The sequence below is a fragment of the Marmota monax genome, unplaced genomic scaffold, assembly GCF_021218885.2.
Source record: "Marmota monax isolate L192 unplaced genomic scaffold, Marmota_monax_Labrador192_F-V1.1 WCK01_AAM20220418_F8-fsc00034, whole genome shotgun sequence".
NCBI classification, from domain to species: Eukaryota; Metazoa; Chordata; class Mammalia; order Rodentia; family Sciuridae; genus Marmota; species Marmota monax.
Window position 1 is genome coordinate 11,902,220 of NW_026693934.1, and position 13,090 is coordinate 11,915,309.

At 45.1% G+C, this 13,090-nt stretch overlaps 1 protein-coding gene across 1 annotated transcript; it reads right to left on the bottom strand.

The window, feature by feature from the left end:
* Positions 1 to 4,912: 4,912 nt before the first annotated feature.
* On the bottom strand, positions 4,913 to 7,710 carry Tex51 (testis expressed 51). The gene is made up of 8 exons (XM_058585364.1): positions 7,512 to 7,710; positions 7,342 to 7,416; positions 7,040 to 7,129; positions 6,781 to 6,798; positions 6,605 to 6,688; positions 5,441 to 5,513; positions 5,306 to 5,354; positions 4,913 to 5,026 (listed from the first exon to the last, which is right to left on the bottom strand). The coding sequence occupies exons 1-8, from the start codon at positions 7,708 to 7,710 to the stop codon at positions 4,913 to 4,915; spliced, it is 702 nt and encodes a 233-aa protein (XP_058441347.1).
* Between the last annotated feature and the right edge of the window lie 5,380 nt (positions 7,711 to 13,090).

Genomic DNA, 13,090 nt, shown 5'->3' on the forward strand with positions numbered 1-13,090 from the left:
AAACAGCAAAGACAGACTTCAAAATTGTCTTGAGGCTGGAGAGATCTTTCTTCAGGTCCACTCCTCACTAGACTCTGAGCCACAGATTGGCCCTGGCACCTTCCCTGGGAAGAAATTTGTTGTGTAGGAATTTCTCTGTCATCCCAAACCAGGGGGTCAGGGTTTTGTGATCAGGCATCTCTACTTACTGTCCCCTTCCTGGATCAATTTGACCTCTGTTGGTGTGAATCGACTGATGAATTCAAATAACTCACCTAGCGAAAAGGCTTGCAGATATGCAAGAACATTTCCAGTCCTGAAAAAGGGTCTGTATATTAAGAAATTTTCACATTCAGGGATATTGGTGGCTTCTGCCCATTGGTGAAGAAGAGTGCTACTATGAAACCCTGTCATCAAGGAAATCTCCCAGGAATCTGTGGACCCTGGAGAACAGGCACACATGCATATTTGCTCCCCCCAAACACACCCCAAGTGGCTGCACCATTTCATGTTCCTTCCAGCAACATATGAGGATCCCCATGCTCTGTTTGCTCACCAGCATGTGATGGTGATGTCATTGTGAGAGTACCAAGTAACATGCACAGATGTCCAACCGTTAGTGGACCCTCCAGTGCCCACTGAGGCAGGAGAACTTTCACAGGTGTTACTGGTGTGTCACTGTGGTTTTGTTTGCATTTTTCTGATGGCTAGTGATGTGTGTGCTGAATTACCACTTGTCTATTCTCTTCCGTGAAAAGTCTCTCCTGTCTTTTGCCCATTTTCAGACTGGATCATTTGACTTTTACTGTTGAGTTTTGAGAGTCTTTTACACGGTCTACATGCTAGTCTTTTGTCAGATATGGTGGTTTGAAAATCTTCCCTCCTAGTTTCTCGTCTGTCTTTTTATCTTCTCAATAGGGTATTTTACAGGGCAAATGTTTTCAATTTTGATAATGTCCAGTTCACATCATAGATCCTTTCATGGGTTATTCTTATGGTATAAGTGTAAGAATTCTTTGCCTGTCTTCGTTTTTTATGTTTTGCGTCTAAGTCCCTGATCCATTTTGGGTTGGTTATTTATATAATGTATAGAACTTCAGTCAAAGCTCATTTTGCCTATGAATTTCCGATTGCTCCGGTGTCATTTGTTGGAAAAACATGTTAAATAATTTTCAATGCATTAGTCACAGTATTTTATTTTATTTATTTTATTTATTTTTTTTACCCAGCAATACTAAAATGTTTATTTATTTATATTCATATTTGTGAATATTACTGATAATGCTGAAGTGCTTATATACATAAACATTGCAAATTTTTATGTTTCATAGCTCTTGAGCCACCCTAGTCACAGTATTTTAAAATCCATATCTGACAACGACCGTAGACCCATCACTTGTAAGTCTGTTTCTATGGTCTTTTTTTTCCCCAAATTCTCTTGGGACCCTTATATTTTGGTATGTCTGTGAATATTTGTTTGGATGCTGGTCATTGTGAACCAGACATAGTTGTGGTTCCTCCAGAAGTGCAATGAATATTGTCAGGGGCCAAGGTGCTTTGAGACTGGGTTTCATACTTTGTGGGGATTGGCCTGTCTCTGGTGGGACAGCCTTCCCCATTAATCCCCTGGCCTAGTTATCAAAAGTACCTTCCTATGTGGGTCATGAACTCCAAGGCTTATTTCTCTAGCATCCAAATCTCTGATAAATTGCATTTCAGACAATTTTCTCTTTGTTTCTCTGTCTATAGCTCTAGGCTGCACGGGAGTGGGTTGGTGAGGAAAGAGATGCAGTGTATTTGTTTACTTTTCTGCACCTTCCTACTTTCAGATCTAGACTCCTCACGTTCTGTCTTGGTGAGCTAGAACTGCAAGTTTTGACTCTGAGGTCCCACAATTACTGCACGCTCCCTCCAACTGTAAGGTCACCCTCAACCCCACCCCTGCAGCCTCTTCCCTGTGCTGCTGTAGCCTGGCCTATGCACATGGGATGCATACAGCAGAACTCTGGGTACATCCTGAGCTCCCCTTCTCTCCAAGACTTTGGATACTTGGGACCTATCTCTTCTGAAGCTTCAAAGCAGACTTTTTGTTCTAATGTTTTCTTTTGGTGCATTTTATTTCATGTTCCCTTTGCCGGGAGGGTTGATCTGCTAAGCTACTCTGTCATAGCCAGAAGCAGAAGGCCTCCAGAGCCTATGTTTTGAGCAAGTCTATATTTTTATCTGATTCCAAATTCCTTAATCTTTCTACTCTTGCAAAACTAAATGTCGAGTTTTCATACAAATATGCCCACAAAATGATAAAAAATCTGTTGATATGAAATGCATGCACACAGACACATAGATAAACATAACTCATACTTCATATAAACTATGCCCAGGGCTTTCTATTTTTACTGCATGCATCAGAAAACAGTCATCCTGGACACTTTAAGTAATGGCCTAGGTCCCAGTTTAAACACAAATAGACAAACACCATCACCACCATGAGCATCTGGCTTCTCTATGTCCTGGGTGATCAGCAGCTTTCTCTACCCTGGAGTCAGGCCAGCTGCCTGGTGAACTCTGGCCTGGCCAGAATGGTTACCACTCTGTCCCCACACTCCCCTCTTTAGCCCTCCCTGCCCAGCTGCTGTTCTTGAGCTCAGTGCACTCTTCTCTCTGACTTCCTCTGGGCCTCACTTTTTTTCTTCTCACCTGTGCTCCTTCCTTGGAGTTTCTTGAAATAATGGAGGTTTCTGTACCTCCATTATTCCTCTGCAGTGCTGAACTCTTTGTCTCTCCTTTTCTGCTCTTCCCTGGACAATCACATAGGTTTAAGACACTACCTCAGGGAAGCCTTCCTGGATCCTGGATCCCCAGCTGGGTGAGATACCTGGGGTGGGGACCCACTTCCATTGCCTCTAGGGCCTCTAGCAGGACCTGAGCTATGCCCAAGAGTAGTCCTTACTGCAGAATGGGGATACTGAAACTGGCCTGCTCTTGGGTCCAGCCATGGGCTCCAAGGAGGGAGCCCCAGCAGGGCATAGGACACAAGAGGACTTATTTTAGGAACCTGGCTGAAGGCCCCAGCAGGGTATCAGTGAAGAAAGAACACTGAAGCAGGGAAAGGAGCAAGGACTTTGAATTAGGGATCCATGCCATGAACAAATATTGGGTAGCAAATATGAACCAGTCTTCCCTCATTCTCATGCTCAGATGAGAAACCTGAAACCCAGAGGAGAAGACCCAGGGCCCTGTTTTGAAGTCAAGATAGGAACCCAGACTCTACGCTGCTCATTCAGAGCTCTGGTCCCAGACCCACTTCCTTTCTGTGCCCAGGAGCAGATCTGATGACCTGGACCCTGAATCTGGCAGGGGCCTTCAGGGGCTCCACAGAACTCCAGATTGCAAAAGGGCCCTGGCTAGTTTCAGGACGAAACTAGGACCAGGCTAAGAGAGTGGGGAGTGTCAGCGAGGAGAGGCAGAGAGTTCCATTTAGCCTGGCAGCCTTGAAGCCTCAAAAGGAAAGGGGCATTGAGGGACATGAAGCAGGAAGTGACAAAGCTCCCAACACAGGCAAGACCAGGGGACTTCATTGGCTAGTAGTACCAGGGGTGCACTTTGGCCATCCTGGCTAGGACTTGGTGGCCTTGCTGATTGATGGTGGGACTTGGAGCCTGTTTTCTGATGGCCTCCTGCTAGTCTCTGCTTTTGCTCAGGACTTAATTGGCACCTTGCCTCTTCTGTTCTATGCCCATAGATGGGAACCCCTTGAGGCACCTGGGCTACCTCTGCCCTGATCTCTGGATTTGGAATAAGGAGAGACTTGTATAGGTCTCTTACTACTTTGGAGACTAGGAAAGAAGAAGCTATTTCTGGGGAAGAGGGTGGTAGGTCACCGAGGAGGAGGATTGTTTATGGGAGAAGCATCTCCAGTGAAGTGTCTGAAGAGTTTTCAGACAACTGACTCAGCACCAGCAGGGTTCTTGGCTTATGTGGTGGAAGAGAGTTTTGCATACACCTGCCAGGTATAGACAGAGGTTGATTGAGGAAAGTAGCTACACACTCAGGTGAGAACCAGGTAATCTCAAGAGAGAGGCACTTTTGGGGGTGAAACAAGGAATACACATTCAAGGGAGAATGCGGGCCATCTCATGGGTAAGAGGTGCAGTCTTGGGGTTGCCTGCCCTTCTTTTAAAGGAAACTTGGTGAGGGGTAGTTAAGGGAAGGTATGCAGGAATAATATCAGTCTGGTGATTTCAAGATGGGTTCTGGTGGTCTGAGCAGATTATTGGGCTGATGTTGTCTTCACTATCTGGTCAATAAATAGCTCTGGAAAATTCTCTAAATTATAGTTTTCTCAAGATATCACTTCTCTCTTTGCTTAATCAATTTATCAGAGATCAATTAACAGTGCACAGGTAGATTTATAAATTTCTCAGGAATTTGGAAGTAATAAGCTTAGGAGAGACACTGGCTTAGGGAATGGGAGGCCTGGAGAAGTCTGTGGAACGTCAGAATTTAAATCCTTATTTCTTGTTCTTCTTTCAGATCTCCTTTCTACCTATTTCTTATTCCTTGTATCCTACCTTTGAATTGGGATCCATGCCATGAACAAATATTGCGTAGCAAATATAAACCAGTCCTCCCTCATTCTCATGCTCAGAGGAGAAACTTGAGACTCAGAGGGGAAGACCTAGAGCCCTGTTTGGAAGTCAAAATAGAAACCCAAGGCTCTAGGCTGCTCATTCAGAGCTCTGGCCCCAGACATGGCAGTCCACACAGGGTCGAGGGAGATGATCTAGTTTTATTCCTGGTCTTAGCAGGAGAGAGAATGCACAGTCAATTAGAATACAAAGAGGATGTTTTAATGAAAGGACTATTTACGCATGTATGTGTGTAGGGAGCCCATGAGAGAGACAGTCTTTTGGGCCTCAGAACTTGGGAGCGGTCAGTGGAAGGAGTCAGTGGAAGCGTTACCAAGCGTGGAGGTGGATTGTTTTTCCTCCATCTGCTGCTGTGACTTCTTTCCACTTCCGAGAGATGAGTGGCTGCCTTGTTTTTCCTGCAAAGAAAATAAGCAGGGTTTCCACTCTGCCCTTGGTTTCTCTGACCTCTTGCTGGGAGTCCCCACTGCCAAATCTGCCTGGAAACATTCTGGGCCCCTGGTCCTGGGTGTGTCTGTGTGTTTGGGGCTGATGTGCGGCCTTCCTATGTTCTGGTCCATGAACCTGCTATGTTCAGGGGCCAGAGCTGGGGCCTCCAGGCCTTGCTCCCCACAGGGCACCCTGCTTATTCCCCTGTGGCAGGCCTACAGTCTGGCAGGGCTCTACTTTCTCAGTACCTCTTCTGCTTCCTTCTTTTTCTTCCCCTTGAGCCAGAGGAGGTAACATCTGAGCCAGGAAACAGGGTGGAGATGGGTCAGTCAAGGAATAGGAATTCTTCCTTGGGCACCCTGGGGCTTGGAGAAGTCACTCACCCAACTCCAGCTATGGCCACGAGTAGCACAGTGCTGAGGATTATAGCCCATATGTAGGACTTCATTTTCTTGGCTAGGGGTGTGAAAGCAGGGAGCCAGGTGTTTAAAGGCCAGGAGGGACTGTCTGGGCTCCAGAGAAGGTCCCACATCCCTTTCTTCTTTTATTATCCACCTACTCAAGTCATGTTTGGCAAACCCTGGCTGAGCACTATTTCTGTGCCCAGCACACCTCAAGAGATGAATGAGACATGGTCCCTGCTCTCTAGGAAGAGGACAAGGAAACAATTACTGTGTGGGAACTAGGACAGCGCATGGGATGGGGAGAAAGGATGATGAGTCCCTGGGGGTGGGAGTGCATCAGAAAATTGCTCAGAAAATAGGACCTCTGATTGGGACTGTGAAAGACAAATAGAGGTTCATTTCCATGGTTCACAGGCAAACCTGTGTTCCAGGCTGAAGAAATGTTCAGGAATGGGAGCATGAAGCTGCGCATCTGTCCAGAGTGTCCACAGCTTGGTGTGGCTGGATAGTCGGGGCCATGGGAGATGGGCAGGGGCTGCTCACATGGGGCTTCCCGAGGAGGTTGGATGTTATCTGGGATATTTGGAGCTACTGAAGGTTATAAACAGGGAGTATCATGGGCAAATTTTCTCCTTGAGAAAGAGTTTTGTGGTGGCCAGGAGGGTCAGGGAAGCCAGTTAGGAAAGGTTGCCATAACTCAGGTGAGAGATTAGGATGTCTGAGGAAGAGGGGCGCAAGTTAGAATGAAAATATAGGGACACATTTAAAAGTTATTTAGCAAGGCTTGGGGACCTCATGGTTTAGGATGGAGGGAGATTCCTGGCTTAGGAAGTGAAGGGCTTGAGTAAAGACATATGCTGAAAAGGACCATGAAGGCAGAGCAGGTTTGGGGGCAGTGGAAATGGATTTGGGCACATTTCCAAGCATGCTGACTCTGAGGACCTAGAGGTAGATGGCTTTCAGGCTCTAAACCTGGACACATGAATGTTAAGAAATCCCAAAGGCACTACTGTCACCCAAGAGGAGGAAGTTGAGTAAGAAAAGTTTTGAGTTGGACAGAGAAAAAAGAGGGAGAGAAACAATAATAGCCCCAGGGGTGAAGGGCCAGGAGAGGGTACACTGGACACAGCAGGGACCACTGACCTGGGCAGAGAGCAGCGTCATTGCAGGATAAGACGTGGGTATCGCAGTCTGCACACGCAGTGACCTCTATTGTGGATCTGATGTCTATGAGAGGGATGGGCAGGAGCCTTAGAGGAAGCCACGGGGGGTGGGGGGCTCTTGTCCCTCAGTCAAGTCCAGTACCCAAGCACACTCACCACAGGACTCATTGCAGGCTGCCCGGAAAGGTGAGATGGTGGAGAAATTGAGACACTGGGGAAGCAGACAGAGCCAGGAGGGGTTGGGTGTGTGAGCAGGACATGGAACTGGGGAAGGTGTGGCAGGTGTCCAGCCTGTGGTCAGGGCTGGGGGTTCCTGGGAAGAGTCTGGGAGGGGCTTCAGATTGGACTCTACAGGCCTTGGGTCTCCATGGGGGTGAAGAGCTGGGCCGTGGGCAGGGGAAGTCCCATCTCTCACCCTTCTGCTTCAACTCCTCTGATCTCCTATTCAGCCTCTCGGCAAGGAGACCCTTATATACACGAATCTCTTCCAGAAGTGACGATTTATCTGGAGCAGGGGGGGGGGAAAGGAGCTCAGTTGTGTGAATTGCTCCATGTTGGGATTTCACACTTGTCTTCAAACAGAAATTCCATAGAGGACACAGAGTCATGCTGTGTCTATCTCCCACCCTATGACCAAAGCAGTCCTCTGGGAATGCTTTGGAGGATGGGATATTGCCAACCCAAGCCCCAGGGCCCTGGGACACTTGGCCTCCTCACTATTGCGTAACTTCTGAATGATTTGGTCAACTTGGCTGAAGAATTTGGCTGTTTCTTCTTCCAGATGGTTCTTATCTGAGGGGCGAGATGTATGAGGAAAGCCAGGGAAGTAAGATCCAGTTTGGGTGAAAGGGTGAGTCCTGGATCCTGGAATCCTGGAAGTACCTCACCAAGATAAGAGGATTTTATCGAGGAAGTATCCTCCAGGAAGAAGGAGTGGAGGCTTTGGGAGAGTTCTACTGGTGGTGGTGAGGTGCCCCAGAGAATCTGCAGGTCATAGTCCAGCAGGGCAGGCATCTGTGGCCAGCAACGGAGGCAGGTCTTCTCACCAGCGGTTGTCAGGAGAAAGATGAGCAGGAGAGGCAGCATCTTCTGGGGTCTTCTCTCTGCACACATGGCCCTGCCTGCAGTTCCATGTGGAATGCTGGCACCCTGTCCCCCTGGGAACTGCATTCTCTTGGCAGAACAAAAGTAAATTCTGAGGGTTAACAAAAGTAAGTTCTATGGTCAGCTGTGGTGAACATAGGCTTTGGCATCAAACCCAAGCAGAGCTTTGGTATGTGGTTACTCCTCTGGAAATGAGGTCCCTGATGTTTGGTGGGGAGGGTTCTCATGAGGATCTAGGACAGCTGTGCTGCTTCTTGATGGGTGCTCAACTATCACTGAGTTTGTCTTGTAAGAAATTGATGAGCAAGTCTGAAATTAGAGAGTTCAGGAAAGAGCAGCACAGCAAGAAGGTTAGCTGTGCAAAAAGGATTCTGAGTGTCTCTGTACTTTTCCACGTAGAAATGATCAGCCATGGAGAAAGCATATGGAAAACATATTCTTTAGGGCATATAAAACCCAGCAGCTATGTTGTGCCTGGCCAAGTCACAGAGACTTGGACAGATCCTCCAGTTATTGTGTAGTCAGATAGTGAAGACAGAGTTGTAGCCAGCAGTCTCTGGAAGTGCAGAGAAGGAAGAAGTCACCTGTAGGACAGTTCTTTTGTGCAATACACACTGAAGAAGAATTGGTGAGAAGAAGAAGAAGAAGAAGAGGAGGAGGAGGGGGGGAGAAGGAGGAGGGGGAGGAGGAGGGGGAGGAGGAGGAGGTGGAGGAAGAGGAGGAGGAGGAGGGGGAGGAGGAGGAGGGGGAGGAAGAGGAGGAGGAGGAGGAGGGAGGAGGAGGAGGAGGAGCAAAGAAAAAATAGTTTTGGGGATTTTTGTCACAGTCATTCCTAAGCTGACAATTTTTGCCCTTTTGTGCATGCCATGCTTCTGACCACCTTCTGAGTGTCTTGGAGAAGTCACTCATCTAACTCCAGCTATGGCCACGAGTAGCACAGGGCTGAGGAATTATAGCCCACATGTAGGACTTGGCTAGGGGTGTGAAAGCAGGGAGCCAGGTGTTTAAAGGCCAGGAGGGACTGTCTGGGATAGATTATGGGCAGCTGAGGGCCACCAGGAATTTGAGGAATGCTTCCAATGAGAATGACAAAAATAATAGCAAGAATTTAAATCAAAGGCAAACATAAACTTCAGAAAAAGAAAAGTCATAGAGATATCATGGGAAGCAGAAAACTTAGAATTTCACTTTAGTGAAATGGACAAAATATTATTCTTCCAGACAGGAGGAGCTTGCTTTATAAAAGAAAAAAGTGAGATAACAAAGGATTATTGGAGATTAAAAATATGACAGAAGAGGGCTGTGGTTGTGGCTCTGTGGTAAAACACTTGGCTAGTATGTGTGAGGCACTGGGGTCGATCCTCAGCACCACATTAAAAAAAAAAAAAACTAAATAAAATAAAGGTATTGTGTCTATCTACAATTAAAAGTATTTTTAAAAAATATGTTAGAAGACATTGAAAAATTTAAAAATGTGTTGGGATATGAAGTTCCAGAAGTGTTTCAGACACCAGTACAGAAAGATAAGAGATGGCAATTAGGAAAAGAAAAATTATGAAATTAGATAATCAGTCTATGAGATTCAGCAAATACATGTTCTGGAAAAAACTGGAGGGAATAAAATTACTTATAACAAATTGAGTAAGAAAGATGCACAGGGAGGAATTCTTTTGGAAAGGGAAATGGAAGGCAGGCATAAAGATATGCTATAATAAATAGCGTTGAATTGGTAAATTTTGCTTGCATCAGTCAGGTAGGCTCTGTAGTGAGAGGATGGTTCTGAGTACTGCTGAGCTCTTGTTCTCCCCCTGGCTTTGGACAATTTGGACAACTATTTAGGGATGTGCCCATATTTTTCTATCAGGCAATGCCTCTGGAAAAGAAGGTCTTGATTGCCTGGAATCCAAGCTGGGAGAAGCAGGTATTCCCACCCTGGTGCTCTGGATAGGGTTCAGAGATATATAGCACAAAAACCTACTGCTTACAATGCTCTTCTTCCTCTTCCCATCCACTCCAAGGTAGCCCCAGAAAGACTGTGTATGGGAGGAAAGGACAGAGAAAGCCTTTAGAGAGCTTGGGACTGGGTCATCAGGGGAAAGGAGTCTTCCATGGGATGCCATCATACTTGCTAGAATTCCATGCTAATTTTTAGGGCTAAAGTATTAGGCTATACTGGAGTCTTTCTTTTTCTCAATTTTTGCTTTTCCTTTGGGAAACATGCAATAATGGCAGTATGCAGGTGTTATTTTGTCCCTGGTCCAATATCATCCTAGTTCATCTCTACATCCTTAGCATCTGTTGGGAACAGTGATACCAACTGTTTGAAGTGACATCAAAATTGAGAAACACAGGAACTGCTGACTGCACCAATCTTTAAAATCTAACCCCCTGCCCATTGCTGGTAGCTCATGAGTTTTTAAAAATCACTACTTGTATTTTTAAATACAATCACTACTTATTCACCCTGATTTCTCCTCTTATTCTTATTTATAATTTAATTCAATTGTGTGTTATATACTTTGGGGGAAAGGACTAGGGATCTAAATAATAAAGGCAACCTTTTCTGTTTCTAGACATCTTGGAGTGTTAGAATCTTCCTTCTGTTAAGATCACATTGCATCTTGTGCTTCTGGTCACCTGGGCATGTCCAATACCTCTACCTAGGGCGGCTCATGGAGGGTTTGAAGACAAAAATCAACTTCTCTTTTAGAGGCCAAGCACATTCTTTTCAGTTTAAGAATTCCTTTAGATTCCTGTCTTAGTTCATTTTCTGTTGCTATAAGAAAGTGTCTGAGACTGGGTAATGTACAAAGAATAGACATTTATTTGGCTCACTGTTCTGGAGGCTGGGAAGTCCAGGAACACTGAACTGGTTGGTGTCTTCTGAGTGAGAGTCTCAGCATCTGGTGAGAGTCTTTCTGATGCACAGTGGCATGGTGAGGGGTACCAAATGGAGAGACAGAGCAAGCAAGCCAGGGAGAACTTACTTTGATAACACGCCCTTGGCAACTCATTAATCCATGAGTAGACTTATTTATTCATGAGGGAAGAGTTCCCATGACCCATCACCCCCCACAGGCTCCATTTCTGAGTACCATTGATGTATGGATATGGGAATTACATTTCCAACATATAAAATTTGGGGGACACATTCAAAACATAGGAGTTTCCATCTTAGAACCTGGTTTCAGGTCTCCCCCCACATTCTGATTGCTGTCCCCTCATATTACCCTTCTATGCTAAAGCAAGACAAAATTTACAACTGGATCACCTCTTATTTTGGCATTTGAAACCCTCCTAATTCCTTTTCAAGTACAAATTTCCCCATGTTTGAGTTTTCTATTGCTGAATTACAAATTACCACAAACTTAGTAGCCTATAATAACAGCTATTTATTATCTAATGGAGTCCAGAAATTAGAGCACAGCTGAGCTGGGTTCTCTGCTGAAAGTTTCTCACAAGGCTAAATTCCTAAAGTCAGTTGGGCTACATTGCTGACTGAAGTTTGGGTTTCTGTTTCAAGCTCATGTGGTTATTGTGTTAGTTTTTCTGTTCCTATGACAAAATACCTGAGATAATCAACTTAAAATTATAAAAAAGTTTATTTTGGGTCATAGTTTCAGAGGTTCCTGTCCATGCTCAATTGACTCTTTTTCTTCGGATCTGTGGCAAAGGCAGCAGATCCTTGTGGGGAGTGTATGGTAGACTGACCTGCTTACTCATTGTGTCCAGGAAGCAAAAGGAGAGGAAGAGAAAAGTGTCAGAGTTCCACAGTCTTCTTAAGAGAAGGCACATTCCCAGAGACCTAAATTCCTCCCACCCGGCCCCACATCTCAAAGATTCTGCCGACTCTCAATAGAGCTACAGGATGGGAAACAAGCCTTCAGCAGTGGCCTTTGAGGGACACTTATTGAAATCATAGCAGTTGTTGACAGAAACTTGTGATTGAGGGATGAGGCTGGGGCTGCTTTTGGAAACAAGATGCCCCTCTCAGTTCCCTGCTGTGTGGCCCCTCCAGAGATTTTTATTTATTGAACCTCTTCCTTCAGGAAGGGCCCAGACACTTTTAAGTAAAGCCTATTTCCAAGATAAACTCTCTTTTCATTAACTCAAAGTGGACTGGCTTGAGATCTCAATTATATCTGCATAATTCCTTCACCTTTGTTATATAGCACAACTTAGTTCTAGGTAAAATTCATCATCTTGCTCCATTCTATGCCCAAGTGGAGAGAGGGATACACAGGGTGCATAAGCCAGGAAAGAGGAATCCTGAAGACTGCCTTAGAAATCTGTCTATCACACCCCTAAATTCCAAATATATACCTTCGGGGTGTGTAACAATGTTACCAGTGTCTTCCCTCACCATTAGTCACTAATGTGGGTTAAGATGATGTGCTTCTCTGCAGCTTCTTGATAGGAAAATAAGATCGTTAGAGCCATAGCTAAAATGGAATTCTGACAATAATGTCAGAGTCAGTGCACATTTCACAGGCTCAGAACAAAGTCTTCTGTAAGAACAAAATAGGGGTTCCCACATATGCCCATAAGCTTCATCAAACTTATGGGCATATGATTCATTAGAAAAGCTCCCAGAACTCAGGAAAGCATTCTGCTTCTGATTATGGCTTTATGATAATTGATATAAAGTTAGGACTCACCAAATAAGAGACACATGAGGGAGAACACAGGTCCTGGGAGAGTCCCAAATGCTCAGAAATCATATCTTCAGGGTGCATCACCCTTCTGGTACATTGATGTGTGTGACCAACCAGGAATCTCACTTGAGCCTTGGAATCCAGAGATTTTTCTGGGGTTCTATTGTGTAGTTGTGATTGATTGAATCGTTCATGTGATTGAATTCAATCTTTAGGCCTCCTTCCTCTGTCTGGAGGTTGGGCTGAGATTATCTTGCTTAGAGCTTCAAGCCTTTAATCATATTGTTAGTTTTTCTGGGGTGGGCAACCCCTCATGTGGAATCATCTTGTTAGCATGACTAACTGCGTATGGCCAGATATGGTCCTATGGGTCCACCATGGATAACAAATATGCTTCTATTACTCAGGAAACTCTGGGGATTTAAGATTGTGTTACAGGAATCAGAGACAAAGGATGACCATGTTTTTTTTTTTTTTTTATAATTATCCAATAATAGCATATAAAGTCACTATACCATTAATATTTTCACAATGAATTCACCCTTATTCAGGCTTTATAATTCTTCTGGAATCTTCTGGGAGCGTCTTGAATCCCGGGCACATTTTGCTTTGCAGATGCTGAACTGTGAGGATATTAGGGCAGTGGCAGAGATCTAGAGACAAGTGGACATTACATGGACATCTGTTTTAACAAAGTGCATGAGCAA

Bases quoted from the DNA above. Each gene is read 5' to 3' on its own strand.
- Tex51 (XM_058585364.1), bottom strand. From the start codon at position 7,710: ATGCTGCCTCTCCTGCTCATCTTTCTCCTGACAACCGCTGGTGAGAAG. The intron at 7,130-7,341 runs GTGAGGAGGCCA...CCCCTGCTCCAG, and splicing joins CATTCAGAAGTTACGCAATA to ATAAATCGTCACTTCTGGAA. The intron at 5,027-5,305 runs GTACTGAGAAAG...TTTTCTTTGCAG, and splicing joins AAAAGAAGGAAGCAGAAGAG to GAAAAACAAGGCAGCCACTC.